Source organism: Megascapheus bottae, chromosome 6 (genome assembly GCF_031878675.1).
Source record: "Megascapheus bottae isolate mThoBot1 chromosome 6, mThoBot2.hap1, whole genome shotgun sequence".
NCBI classification, from domain to species: domain Eukaryota; kingdom Metazoa; phylum Chordata; class Mammalia; order Rodentia; family Geomyidae; genus Megascapheus; species Megascapheus bottae.
The window spans coordinates 72539129-72553817 of record NC_143514.1 but is presented as its reverse complement, the minus strand read 5'-3'; the positions used below and the strand labels follow the sequence as shown (position 1 = coordinate 72553817).

Sequence of the window (14689 nt, the reverse complement as noted above, 5' to 3'; positions counted from 1 at the left end):
AGTAGATAGATGGATGAATGGACAGACAGACAGACAGACAGACACAGACAGACATGGGGCTTGGCTCATGCCCATAATCCTAGCTTCTCAGGAGACAGATCTGAGGATCGCAGATTGAAACCAGCCCAGGCAAGAACAAATCTTATCTCCAATTAACCAGCAAAAAGCCAAAAGTAGTGCTCAAGCGGTAGAGCACTACCCTGGGGCAGGCTACAGGATAACACCAATGTCCTGAGTTCAAGCTCCAAAACCAGTACAAAAAGAGAAAGAGACAGAGAAGAGAGAGAGAAGCAGAGACAGAGACAGACAGAGAGAGACCTTCCTATAGCATCTCAAAAGGGACAAGCATGGGGACAACTCCTCAAAAAGATAGCCACAGCTTGCCATCTCCAAGAAATGTGCTGAAGAGTCCAGCCAGAGCTAGTGTGGCCAGCCCCACCTCTGCTTGCTCCACATCAGAACCCAAACCCTGTTTCCTCCTCCTCCTCCTCCTCCTCCTCCTCCTCCTCCTCCTCCTCCTCCTCCTCCTCCTCCTCTTCCTCCTTCTTCGTGGGTCCTGAGGCTTGAACTCTGGGCCTGGGCGCTGTCCCTGAGCACTTCAGCTCAATGCTACTGCCCTACCCCTTGAGCCACAGCCCCACTTCCCCTTTTCTAGTGATTAGTGCCTGAGCTGGCTTTGAACCTCAATCCTCATATCAGCCTTCTGAGTAGCTAGGAGTATAGTGTGAGTCACCACACCCGCCTTGCCTCCTCCTCTTCTGAGAAGCCATCCCTGACCAGCATGGGCAGCTCAGACCCACACAGGAGCAGGCTGCCCTTCCAATATCACTGCCTCCCAAAGCGGAGACCTCAGGCCCCCCACGGCAGCACCCCTGCCCCAGAGGATGCTGGGTACCCAGTGCCCAATGGATCCTGGGAACACGTATGGGAGCATGTTGGAACATGTTAGGGTTTCAGAAACTAAACAGTGGAGACCTGCTATTCATACGGTGAGCAACAGTCTGAAGGACATAACGCACTAGACGCGGGCCTCTTCTTCCTCTGGGCCTCAGTCAGGAATGGCCTAACCCGCCTCACCTGGGCAGGCCTCCTGGTCCTCCCAGTTAAGGGGTGCTAGAACCCCCTCCAGACACACCTTGTGTCCCCTAAAGAGTCCTGTTTCCCTTTCCTGAAGCCTGGCACCTCCCCTGGACCTTGCTTAGCCTCCGTTTCCCCACCTCTCCCAGGAGGGGACACAGAGAGCTCCCCTATAGTGTGCAGCACACAGTGGGGGCCACACACAGTGCTTAGCCTTAGCACCGGCTGTTCTGGTACTACAGGCAGCAGCAGGTAGCCCAGCCTCCCTGCAACAGGGTGTGTGAGCCAGGGCTATGGGAAAGCATCCTAAAAGACCAGTCAGAAGACAGAAGCAGCCAATGAACACTCTTCCTTGGGCGGGAGTCTTTATGGGATGTGGTTGTCTTGGTAACAGACAGGCACCACAGCAGAAAGGCGTGGGGCCTGGGCTCTACTTACCAGCTGTGAAGACAGGGGCAAGGTACCCTGGTTTCTTCACCTTCCCATGAGGCTGGCTGTGGTACCTGCCTGGCTGGGCAGTGGTGGCATGAGGTGGGAACTACAAGGGTGCATGGGGCACTCTGAGGGCAGTGACGAGGGGGGAGGGCACCCGCCTGGCAGCTCATACCGCTCTCCTTCCGCAGGCTCTCCTCCAGCGTGGACAGCTTCACGTCATAGGAGTTGCGCATGGCTGTGATGTCCTCCTCCAGCCTGGCCCGGGACTCTTGCTCTGCCTCATAGTCGGCCTTCAGCCGGGCCAGGCGTTCCTCGTATTCCTGGGAGGGTGGGAGGAGGGGGGGAGGTGGTGCCTTCTGGTAATCCACCCAGTGCGGACGATAGAGAATAACATGGACACCCATTCGCACCGGGCACACTGGTGGCTGCTCACTGGCAGAGGCCTTTCTGTAGAGTTCATGCATGGGGGGGCAGCAGTAGAGTTTGAACTCAGGGCTAAGCAGGCCCAGAGCCACTTGAGCCACACCCCCAGCCCTTTTTCCTTTCTTTATTTTTCAGATAAGGACTCTACTTTTAGCCTGAGGTTGACTTTGGACTTCAGTCCTTCTTACTTCTACCTCCAACACAGCTGGGGACACACGGAGGCCTCACCACACCCAGCTCGTTCTTTGGGACAAGATCTTACTAACCTTTTCCTGAGCCAGACCTCTAACTGAGATTCTCTTATGCCAACCTCTCAAAGAGCTGGGATTGCAAGTGTGAACCACTGTGCCCACTGTGTGTGTGTGTGTGTGTGTGTGTGTGTGTGTGTGTGTGTGTGTGTGTGTGTGTTGGTCCTGGGGCCTGAACTCAGCACCTAGGTGCTATCCCTGAGCTTTTGTGCTCCAGGCTAGTGCACTAACATTTGAGCCACAGCTCTACTTCCTGCTTTTTGGTGGTTACTTGGAGATAAGAGTCTCATGGACTTTCCTGCCCAGGCTGGCTTTGAATCATGATCCTCAGAGCTCATCTTTCTGAGTAGCTAGTATTATAGGGGTGAGCATCTGGCTTTTTTGTGTTGTGCCTGAGGCTACATTTCTCAGAGACTATATATAATGGCCATAATATATAAAATTAACAGTCCTAGCCTGGCCATTCTGGCTTCATATTTTGTCTCTTTTCCCTGGTGACCACTTGGGGGCACTAGTGCCTGCTTGCTGGACAGCCAGGGCTCGTCCTGGAATGAGGACGCCTCCCTCTTGTCCATCCAGGGAATCTGTAATTCAAAGTCCACACCCACTCAGAAGCCTGAAAGTGGGACTTCTCTTGTTTCTGTGGGCTTAAGCTCAGCTCTCCTCTGGTGGCAGACCCAGGGCCCCAGAGATGGACTTGACACCTGGACCTACCCCAGGCCTATGGGAGCGAAGGCTCAGAGGACAGCTTGAGCTCCCAGAAGCTCCTATGAACCACCGAAAAGCCAGAAGTAGAGCAGTGGCTGAGGTGGTAGAGCACCAGCTTTAAGTGAAAAAAAGCTTAACGACAGCACCCAGGTCCTAAGTTCAAGCCCCAGTATTGGCACAAAAAAGGAGGAATGTTATCAACCCCGCAGTGGAGAGGGAAGAAGGAATGCAGCCTGCACGATCCTAACTGCCCAGTCGCCCTCCGCTCTGGCTGGGCCTACCAAGCCTGCCCCATCCGCCTGCTCAGTCTCACCTCCCGAATCAGCTGCTTCTCGGCCTCTGTGTCGGGCTGGACTACAGGGAGTGGCAACAGTCTCTCCTCAACCTCGACAGGACCTGAGGGCACCTGGTTGGACTGCAGGGCTGTGGGGAAGCAGAAAGGAGTGGAGAGCCAGGTTTGGAAGGATCAGATCAATGTGATCATCCAGAAAAGGCTTGAAGTGTTGACTTCACCACCTTCTCCATGGAATGTGGTGTCACTCACACAAGTCTGTGTGGGGCAGCCAGAGCTTGTGGAGACTGTAGAACAGCAGCACAGTGCAGAGCAGGCAAATTCTACACCCATGCTCAGCTTCCCAAGGAAGAAAGGCAAGCAACACAAGCACAAAACCAGGAGGATGCTGGCATAACCAGGACGGTAATGTAAGCAGCAGGAGAAAACAGGAGGATCACTTCCAGTCCTGTGACCAGGCAAGACCTCATAGAGGTCTCATAGATGACAGCAAAGATACGAAGTGAGGGGCGGAGGCACGCAGAGAACTGGGGAAAGAACTTTCCAGACTAGGGAGCAGAGCATGCGAAGGCCCTGGGGCAGGCCTGAGTCTACACTGGGAAGCTGCTGGGCTGGGGAAAAGTGAATCATGGGGAAGGTTGGCAGAGTAAAGGTTGGGAAGTAAATGAGGCCCAATACTGAAGAGCCTCGGGAGTGAGTGTGGAGAGCAGAAGGGTCACAGAAGCAAACCTGGAATGGCCAGGGTGTTGGGGTCGAGGAGGGGAGGAGCCTCAGGGGAGTGGAGAAGAAAAGCTGAGGGCCTGGGCCGGGAGTTTGGCCTAGTGGTTAAAGTGCTTGCCTAGCATGCATGAAGACCCGGGTTCAATTCCTCAGTACCACATACATAGAAAAAAGCCAGAAGTGGTGCTGAGGCTCAAGTGGTAGAGCTCTAGCCTTGAGAAAGTCCAAGGACAGGGTTCATGCCCTGAGCTTAAGCCCATCACTGGCAAAAAAAAAAAAAAAAAGAAAAGCTGAGGGCCTGGAGGAAGATGGAGACAGAGTATCCAGGGAGCCAGGGTGTGGAAGGGAAAGCCAGCTGAGCCAAGAGGACAAGGCCAGCCTGAGGCCTGACAGCTATGTTTCTCAGAGACAGGGCCACTTAAGAGACGTGGGGAGGCCTGCTTAGAGGAGGGGCAAGACAGCACGGAAGCGGGTCGGGGGGTGGCGTCAGGGGGAGGCTGGGAGCAAACGGGGAAAACGCTTCACACCATGCTAAAGGGAAAGACAGAAAGACACGGCACCTGAGTGAGAAATGTGATGCTGGGTGGACGCTGTGACCCCAGTTGCAGCAAGTGGGCTAGCTCCCAGCTTTTACCTGCTGACTCCCCTGCCTGCCCCCACCGCTGCCACTGAGGGGCAGGATCTTCACCCAGGAACAGCTGCCCCACCCAGCAGGGGGTGCCATGCCAGTGCCAGGGCTGGGGCTCTTGCTTCTCCCTTGGCCCAGGTGAGCAGGGTCAAGCTAGGCAGGAAGACGTGCCCTGCCCTTCCATGCCACCCTGACTGCCCTGTAGCTCACCACCCTGCACCCCTCCCCAGACAGCCCGCAAGACAAGGATCAGAGTAGCAGGGAAGTGTTTCCCGCTAAGCCCAGGCCTGAGCCCGAGTCCTCTGAAGCCTTCTCACTGGCTGCACCCCTGCCCGGCCACACCCTTCTCTTGGCCTTAACCCTTGGTCCTGCATAGTGTGATGGTCCCACAGTGTCCTCCTCCCCCAGTCCTCAGTCCCAGCCATCACCATCCCCAGCAGCCAGCCTTGGCCTACACACAGGAGGGGTCCAGGGACCTCTGGATGGAAAGGGGGGGCTGCTGAGAAAATGAGTAGGTGGCTAGACAGCTGGGAGACTGGAATGATGGGTGTAGAGCGGGGAGGGAGGGTGAACAGTGGGCAGATGCGTGAGTAGGCATGACGGGTAAGCCGGTAAGTCACGGAGTGGGTGGGAAGGCAGATAGGTAAGGATGGTAAGGTAGATGGGTGAATGAGTAATTGTGGATAGATAGGATGGGGGGCAGGCCAAAAAAGGGGTGGATGTACAATGATCAGGGGCCCATGGGCAGAAGTACGAATGGGCTGATGAATGCCAAGAGACAGAGGAGGAACAGAACAGAGCCCCCTCCCCACCCCCCCCGGGGGTCCTGCAGGCCCCTGTTCCAGGCCTGGTTCCCCCTTGCCAGATGACAGCCTAAAGCTTGGGTGTGAAGGAACAGGGGTGGGACGTGTGGAAGTGAGTCAGCCAGCCGCTGAGATCACGACTCTGCTGGGGCAGAGAACAGGATGGTGACAGATGCACGGGGGGGGGGGGGGGGGGGGCCTGGCCTCTCCCTGAGGGCTCACAGGAGGAGCTTGCCACGGGGAGGGCGGGATGGTGGAAGCCTTGCCCTCTGCCCCACCTGTGCTGGGGCTCATCTGCTGGGCCAGGATGGCCTTCAGCCTCTTGATCTCCTCCTGGTACTCTCGGAGCAGCGCATCCTTGGGGTCCTCATTGATGCGCGGCTGGTTCTTGATGTTCTTGGCTCGGTTGGCATAGCGCAGCGTGCTGAGGGTCTCGTCGTAGTTGTTGTCGGCGGGGGACAGGCAGGCCACCATCAGCGTCTTGGTGTTGCCGCCCAGCGAGTCCTGCAGCAGGCGGGTGAGCTTGGAGTCACGGTAGGGGATGTGTCTGCAGCGCCCGTCTACCAGGGCGGAGATGACATTGCCCAGCGCAGACAGCGACAGGTTGATCTTGGTGGCCTCCTTGAGCCGCTCCCCGGTGGCTCCCGTCTTGGACTGCCTCTCACTGCCTGCCAGGTCCACCAGGTTCAGCTTCCCAGCACGAAGATGGTCTTTACCCCTCTCGTCTGCAGACAAGGGGGAGAGGGCCTCGGGGTGAGAGCCATGGAGGAAGCACAGCCATGGACCCATCTTCTAGATGTGAGCACTGAGGCTCAAAAATGGTGCACAAGTCACCCAGGGACACACAGAGGCCAAGACCAGAATCAAGACCAGAACTCAGGCTGTCTGACTCCAGGACTGGGGCACAGAGCTATAGCCTGCTCTCTGGGGGACACTGCCCAAGGCAAAAGATGTCATATCTTTAAAAACATCCACTTAAGAGACCTGTAGCCTCAAATCCCAAGCCATATCTGTCTTCTTCCTGCTGCATGACTTTAGCAGAGCCATGCCCCTCCTGGATTCACACACAGACTAGAACTGGCTGGCTCTTGAGTGCTGGTTGTTGGAAAGAATAAAGTCAATCTGCACCATATTTTCATGGGGTTTCCCTGGGCCCAGCATGCACCAGAGGTCCAGTTTCCTAAAAGCAAGGCCAGTTCTGCAGAGCCTAGGTGCTGGGGACAGGAAAGCCAGGTACTGGTTGGAGTAATGGGTTTAGATGCACTGGCTCATACCAGTAACCCTAACTATTCTAGAGGCTGAGATCTGAAGATCACGGTTCAAAGCCAGTCTGGACAGAAAGGTCCAAAGACTCTTATCGCCAATTCACTAGAAAAAAAAAAAAAAGCTGGAGGTGGAGCTACGGCTCAAGCAGTAGAGACTAGACTTGAGTGGAAAAGCTAAGGGACGGCTTGAGTTCAAGTCCCAGGACTGGAACACAGGCATACGTAGAAAGAATGAGCTACTCTGTGTGGATGGCTTGGCACCGAAGGCATTCATTACTGTCACTTTGTAGCTGGCACAGGGAGGCCCCGTCGGCAGAGGCAGTCCTGCCACTCCCAGGCTCCAGCAGATGAGGTGTTTGGCTAGCAGGGTAGAGATCTGGCTCAGGAGGTCTAGCCCAGCTGCCCCCCCATCCCACGCCCACATACCCACGGCATAGATCTCGATGCTGATGGTGAAGATGGAGTGTGAGCGTGAAGAGTCCTTGTTCATCAGGGTGTAACCGACCGAGCGGTTCTTCCAGCCCGTCTCCATAATGCCCTCGCACTGGGCCACGCTGTGCACGGTGTGCATGGACAGCCCCTTCACGTACACGCCCTTTTCCGGGTGCTCCTTCAGCTGTGGGTGGCAGGGGAGGGCGGGGAGGCCGCCTGTGTCTCCAAGGAGCCCAGTCCAGACCGCTTTGGCCCTCGTGCAGGGCAGGGGACTACTTCAGTTTCCCACTCTGAAAACCTACCGGAGGCCAGTGACTGAACCCAAACCTCAGTTTCCACATCTGTAAAATGGGCATAAGATGACACCTGCCTTATAGGTAACACGGTGAGGACTTAGACCAGCACTTACGGTGCTCAGCCCAAAGTGCACAGGACCAATGCCTCAAAGTAAGGCAGCCATGATCGCCTCATCATTGTTAGTACAATTACCGTGAAACTTGTTGTTTGAGGGGGAAAGTGGCAGTCCTGGGCCTCCAACTCAGTCTGGGCCCTATCTCTTAGCTGGGAGTTTGGCCTAGTGGTAGAGTGCTTGCCTAGCATGCACGAAGGCCCGGGTTTGATTTCTTGGTACCACATACATAAAAAAAAAAGTCAGGGGCCAGGAGTTTGGCCTAGTGGTTAAAGTGCTTGCCTAGCATGCATGAAGACCCGGGTTCAATTCCTCGGTACCACATACATAGAAAAAAGCCAGAAGTGGTGCTGAGGCTCAAGTGGTAGAGCTCTAGCATGGAGAAAGTCCAAGGACAGTGCTCAGGCACTGAGCTCAAGCCCCAGGACTGGCACACACACAAAAAAATGTTTCATGAAAGTTTCTGGCCAGGCTGGCTTTGAACCATGATCCTTAGATCTCAGCCTTATAAGTAGCTACAATTACAGGCATGAGCCACTGGCACATGGCTGTCCCTTAGCTTTTCACTCAAAGGTAGCATTCTACCACTTGAGCCACAGCTCTGCTTCCAGCTTTGTGCTGCTTAATTCGAGATAAGATTCTCATACACTTTCCTACGCAGGCTAGCCTTGAACGATGATCCTCAGATCTCAGCTTCTTCAACAGCTAGGATCACAGGCATGAGAACCTGTGCCTGGCTGTGAGCTGGTTTTCAGCTCTGGTCCCAAGGGCTCTCTCTGTCCTGCCTGGATGGTTCCTGATGGTCTCCCTCCAGGCAAGGGAATGCCCGCTGTCCTGGGCTCCTCAGCTCAAGGCATGATCCCCTAGATCCACTGGCAGCCTAGGGTTCCTGAAGTGTTCTGCTCCCCTGCCCAGCCCTCAACATGAGGCCCCTGTATCTGATGCACTTCCCGGGGAGCCAGTATGCCCAGTGGCTCTCAGAAAACTGCGAAATGCAATCTTTTCCAAGTATGAAAGGAAATAAAAGCCCTCTGGCATGAGTGGAATAAATTAGGAGAAAAGATGTGTTGCTAGTGGCTGAAGCCACAGAGGCTCAGGGGTGTTGCTCCTGGCAGCTTTGCAGGGGGGAGGGGAAGGTGCGGTGTGGGGGGCAGTTCTAACGACTCAGCCTGCACAATTAGGATCCATGGAGCGGATGTGGAAGGGTTAGGGGACTTGCTGAAGGCCATATGGCTATTAGCGGGATCAGAGTGATGGAAGGTGGCAGAGACAAGATGGAGCGCACTGCGAATCCTGTAGGAAGCACAGGGAAGAACTGAGCTTGGGCGGGGGGTGGGGGGGGAGGAGCACCCAAGGACAGAAGCGAACAGTGTGGCTGAGCGCCAGTCCCGAGTGCTGGGGCTGTACTTCATGTGGCACCCAGAGAACGGCCTGCTTGGATGATGCCACACCCCCAGAAATCAGAGCTCACCCCGTGTATACTGAACCCCGGAGAAGGGCTGGTTACCCAGGGCTTCATCTATTCTGCTAGTTTCCTATTTAGTCTGATGGATTGGAAGTCAGCCAGCTCCCATCCACAGCCCTCAGCTCCCTCAGCTGTGACAGGGGGAAAGGGTGGGGAGTGGGGAAAGGGTGGGAAAGGTACTCAGCGGGGCTCTGGGAACCAGCCGTGAATGAAGAAGACGAAGCTTCTTTGGACCTGAGCAGCCTCAGGAGATGAGCCCTCCCCCAGGAGAGCTCCCACTCTTTTATCTCCCACCTCCTGATGCCCCCAGGGGCTCCCCCCTCACCTCTCCTTCCCCACCCCACCCTCAACTGTGGCACCAATTGATGGCTGCCAGCTGTGAGCCTGTTCCTTGGTAACTACTCATCTTGGCTGCAAGAGGACAGAGCCAGGTTGCTATAGTAACCAGCAGAGCTGCAGCCGGGGATGGAGGACGACACAGGAGCAGAGACCAGGCCACCGGGAGAGGCAGTCCTCCACACTATCTGCTCGTGGGGGTGGGACAAGACACTGGAGATGCCCCAAGGCATTTGAGCACTGGGATGGTGTCTGTTTGGGGAGGGGGGACCTCTGGTTTTTCCAAGTCTCCAGTTGGGCCCTTTGCAGATTTAATATCCTGTAGTGATAATGCTTATCAGGGTCCCTGTGTCAAATACAGGTTAGGGACTTTTGCAGGGGAATATGACCCAAGTTCAAATCCATCTGTAGCCCATGGACTTTTGTGCCCTTCTTGAGGCCTCCAGCCTGTTCCCTGATAAGAACAGGATGTCACCCATGAGGGAGCGTGTTACAGGTCCGGTACCCATAGAGTGTGTTTCCTGGAATGCACCCACCATACAGACATCCTCTGAGGTAGCAGCTCACTAAAGTCCTAAGAACAAGGCCTTTCCTGGGTCCAGGGGTGGCAAGGAAGAAGTGTGTGTGGGGGTCCCCTGCTGCTCTGGGTCAGGTGGGCTCGAGTTCTATCCACTGGTAGATGTGGTTTTCTAGATGAACCACAGATGTGCTAAGTGGGCAGGCTGCCTGGCATCCACCTCCTCTGCCTGCTTCCCCAGCCGGGAGCTCAGCAGTGACTCATGTGCACAGGAAGGGGGGGTGGGGAACGCCATGTGAGTGGCAGAGGTTCCTGCACGGAGAGGGCAAAGCAATGCTGTGCCTGTGCCCAGCTTGCTGCATGAGGAGGGGCCGAGCCTGGTCTGGATGGAGACTGTGGGGCCCAGGGGCAGAGACCACTCCACGAAGGCCTGGAGTGATGCAGGGCCTGGCATCTGCTTCTCCCTTCCCTGAAGCTGCAGTAACTGACTATGGTGCCCCAGAGCTGGCGTGGGAAAAGGGCAGCCCACCAGCATCTGGACCACAGATAAACTTCGGCACCCTCCACTGGCCTCTTCTCTTTGGACTGGACTAAGCCCATCCAGTATATAAAAGAGCCCTAGTTGGGAGAAATGACTGGTGCCTCTTACCAAGGCCCAGACCAAGGGGCCCCAGCCTGGAGTCCAGCTTGGCCATTCACACTGGCTGTCCACTCCTGGCAGGTCTGTTTTCTTTCTTCTTTTACCCTTCCCCTTTTCCCTCCCTCCTTCCCATTCTGCCTTTCTCTTTCTGTCTTTGACAGGGCCTGGTTAGGTAGCCCTATCTGACTCAGCCTTCCTGCTGCTCCCTCCCAACTGCTGGGATTACCAGTGTGCATAACCATACCCAGACCAGCAGTTATTTTGACCTTGCTGGGCTCCCAAAAATGTCTGCCTGGTTCTGCCCATCTGGAAAGAACCCTTACCCATCAAGCTATGCTTCCCATTGCTTTGAGGTGACATTCCTTTGTCTCTAACCTATACACTGAGGACACTGAGGGGTAGTTTGTGAAATGTCTACAGGACTCACTGAGTCAACCAACTCTCATAATTCCTTGTCCTGAGCCGTCAGCTGTCCTTGATCCTGTCTTCTGAGGACTCTGCCTGGCGAGCTTGTCAGGGTCTTTGTCCTTTTTCTGAGTCTCCAAAGCATGAAAGAGCTCCCGTGTGGAGCCAGTGCTGCCAAGAGGGCTGCCCTCAGTGCCTTCCAGGTCCTCACCAGAACCTACAAGGCAGCATCAAGGTGCCCGGTCCCCTGCCAAGGAGGAACAATATCCCCAGGTCCAAGCTTGGCCGAAGTAAAATGAGATGTTTGCAACCGAGGACCCCAAATCACCCAGCTCTGGCTTCAGTCTGGGTTTGGCACCAGAGGCAGGGTGGAACTTGGACACATGAAAAGGCTAAGCCTCAAATAACCCCTAAACAGTAAGTATCTAGTAAGTGATGACCCCAGCAGATAAGCTGGGTGCCAGTGTCTCACACTTGTGATCCTAGCTCCTCAGGAGGCTGAGATCTGAGGATCCCAGTTCAAAGCCAGCCTGGGTGGTAAAGTCTGTTGAGAGTCTCATCTCTAAAAACGTTGGAAATGGAGCTGTGACTCAAGTGGTAGAGTGTCCCCCCCACCCCGTCCATGCCCATCTGAGGTTCCCACCCACTGGGGCCCACACTCACCTCCAGCTTCTGCTTGGTGTCAGCCCCCAGCAGGTCTCGGACATCTTCATTGTAGATCTCGAGGTAAGAGGCTCGAACCAGGAACTTGGTGTTTTCGGCACACTGTGGAAGTGGACAGAACACACAGACACAGAGACTGCAACTTTGACTGTTGTCAGGCCTGGACCCCTACAGCAAGGATATCCAGAAGGGGGATGGAAGGCCACACAACTCCCCCTCCATCCCCACTTCCTGTTCTCTGGACAGACCCTCCCTCCTCCAGGTCTGGTGGGCCCACTGGTGTCTCCATGTCAGGCTACCTGTCTTCTTCTCTGCCTTTCAGCCTCTTGAGGAAGGGGAAAGAGGCCTCCCATTACTCAGGTAAAGAAACTGAGGACACAAGCCTGTCAATTATCTCTTGGCTCAAGCTCTGAGTGGACTCCTAGCTGCTCTCTTAACTACTGCATATCGCCTGGGGTCACCACCAATAAGGGATGCAGAAAGACAATTACACAAAGGGCATCACACAAAGCCTGGCTGGAGGAACTCTCCTATACAGAGGAGCCATTGCGAACACAGGGCTCAGAGTTATCACATCCATGGGAAAGGCTAAATGTTAAAAATCAAAAAACGGTAAATTAAAACATGAGCTGATTGGTAGAATTCAATTGGTCTTTCTTCCTTTCCTCTCCTCTCCTCATCTCCTCTCCTCTCCTTTCCTTTCTTAACAATTAATTAAAATATGAGCTGATAGGTAGAATTCAATTGGTCTTCCTTTCTTCCTTCCATCCTTCCTTCTTTCTATCTTTTTTGTCAATTGTGTGGCTTGAACTCATGGTCATCCCTGAGCTTTGAGCCACAGCACCACTTCCAGTTTTCTGGTGGTTAGAGCTAAGAACCTTACAGACTTTCTCTCCCAGGCTAATTCTGAACTGTGATTCTCAAATCTCATTTTCTTCTTCTCCTCCTTCTCCTCCTCCTCCTGCTCCTGCTCCTCCTAGCTCCTTCTTCTTTTTTGTCAGTTGTAGGGCTTGAACTCTGGGCCTGAGTGTTGTCCCTAAGCTCTTCAGGTCAAGGCTAGTGCTCTACCACTTGGGCCACAGTGCCACTTCCAGTTTTCTGGTGGTTAACTGGAGATCTGAGTCTTATAGACTTTCATGCTCAGGCTAGCTTTGAACCACAATCCTCAGATCTCAGCTAGGACTATAGGCATGAGCCACCAGTACCTGGCTAAATCTCAGCCTTCTGAGTAGCTAGAATTACAGGCATGAACCACAGACACACAGTCAGTTTTGGGGTTTTTTTTTCCTTCCTTCCTTCCCTCTCTCTCTTTTCTTTCCTTCCCCCCCCTCTCTCTTTCTCTCTCTCTCTCTCTCTCTCTCTTGTGGTACTGGGGTTCAAACTTTAAGGCCTCAAGCTTCCACAGCTTGTTTGCTCATAGCTAGTGCTCTACCAGTTGAGCCATGCCTGACTCAAGCCTAGCTTTTTGCTGATTAATTAGAAATGGAACCTTAGGGCCTTTTCTGTCCAATCTGGCTTTGAAATATGGTCCTCCAGATCTCAGCCTCTTGAGTAGCTAGAATTCCTAGAAACTAATGCCTGCCTCCTCTGACTTGTACCAAATTAACACGAGGCTCTATATGCCTTCATTCACGTCTCAGGTCACAAGTGCCTGCCCCCCATCTCTCCCTCCTGGGACCATCACTGTGGCGCCAGCCCTGCCCCACCCTTCCCCTTGCTCTTACCTGGACGCTCTCAAACACGTGCTCAAAGGCCCGGGGGATGATTCCTCGCTGGCAGGGTGGCTCTGACAGGCCCTGCATGGTAAAGGACTTCCCGCTGCCCGTCTGGCCATATGCAAAGATGGTGCCATTGTAGCCCTCAGTGACTCCCTGTGTGGGAGGAAGTCAAAGCCTGGTGCTCAGCTGACCAGGCCTTATCCACAGACTCAGACCCCTGCCTGGGTCTCCCACCGCACTGGCACTGGGCTGGGGAGGGCAGGAGTGGAAAAGAGGCTGGTACAGCTGTAGGTTTTTGTTGTTGTTGTTGTTTGTTTAATCTGAGACCAGGACTCGAATTCAGTATCTGAAGCTTTCATTCACTGCCTAGCACTCTACCACCCCAGCCATGCCTCCAACCCTGTAGAGTTCATGACCTGGGAGGAAAGGGGGTATAGAAGATTTAGCCCTCAAGAAAAGCTTGTGCTAGGCACCTGACCACCAGAGCTCAGATCTTCTCTCCACTCTATACTGTGTGTCCTGGAGCTAAGCTTGGGCACACTGAACCTCAGTTTCCACATCTGTCATAAAGAATAAGAATGGTTTTCCTAACTAAGCGCTGGTAGTTCATGCCTGCAATCCTAGCTACTCAGGTGGCCAAGATCTGAGGATTGTGGTTTGAAGCTGCCCTGGGCAGAAAAGTCCCCCAAACCCAGAAGTGGAGCTATGATTCAAAGTGGTAGTGTGCTAGCCTTGAGCAAAAGAGCTTAAGGCCAGCATCCAGACCCTGAGTTCAAGCCGCTTCATAATCTCAGTAGAATACAATATGTTGGTACAAGTGGGTGCTCTCTATACAAGCATGGGGGTGCTGAAAGTGTTTCTCCCCCAGACCAGGAAGGGGTAGTCATAGCAGATATTCCAGCGACAGGAAGAGAGGAAGAGTGTGAAGAAGGGAACCAGGGTAGTATAGGAAGAACCAGGCAAAGCCTTCTAGGTAGCAAGCACAGAGCAGAACTTGGGGAGCTGGAAGGGCAATTTGACAGGTGGCAGAGGGAAGCACCCCAGGCTGAGGGCACAGCTTAAGCAAAGGCAAAAGGAGAGACCTTGAGTATGAGCAGAACTGGGACCTGAGGATGGAGGTGAGGCTAGGACAGGAGACTGGAAGCAAAGCAGGTGCCATTTCTAAACTCATTCTTCATGCACAGATACATCTGTTCACTCACTAGGAACTGGCTGGCTTCTCTGTGCCTGGAACCATGTTCTAGCTGGGGACAAAGCAGGGAACAAGATGGAAACTGACCCTGACCTTACTGGCAAGTTCTAGAACATACTGTGGGGGTATAAGAGGATCTAAAAAACTGCTTCCTGGTCCCAAGGTCCCAGTTTTATTGCAAAGATCACACACACATAGCTGGGCAGGAGCTCCAGGAGATATGGGTACATAAAGGCCAGAATTTCCCTGCATAGCCACGCCTCCCCAAAGGATAAGACCCCACTTTTCTGGAGCAGAAGGGAGAAAGCAACTT

General features: G+C 54.1%; 1 protein-coding gene across 7 annotated transcripts in view; it reads right to left on the bottom strand.

Moving 5' to 3' along the window:
- Kif17 (kinesin family member 17) overlaps positions 1–14689 on the bottom strand; it is a 31745-nt gene that overhangs the window by 13202 nt on the left and 3854 nt on the right. For 6 of the 7 annotated variants that reach the window (XM_090335672.1, XM_090335677.1, XM_090335678.1 and 3 more), the window contains exons 2-7: positions 13191–13337; positions 11467–11568; positions 7026–7215; positions 5613–6059; positions 3205–3314; positions 1685–1832 (exon numbers count right to left, since the gene is read on the bottom strand). In XM_090335672.1, the coding sequence (XP_090191798.1) occupies positions 1685–1832; positions 3205–3314; positions 5613–6059; positions 7026–7215; positions 11467–11568; positions 13191–13337 (1144 nt within the window). Of the gene's footprint in view, positions 1–1684; positions 1833–3204; positions 3315–5612; positions 6060–7025; positions 7216–10825; positions 10917–11466; positions 11569–13190; positions 13338–14689 lie in introns of those variants that run through there. The other variant, XM_090335679.1, reaches the window with a different exon arrangement.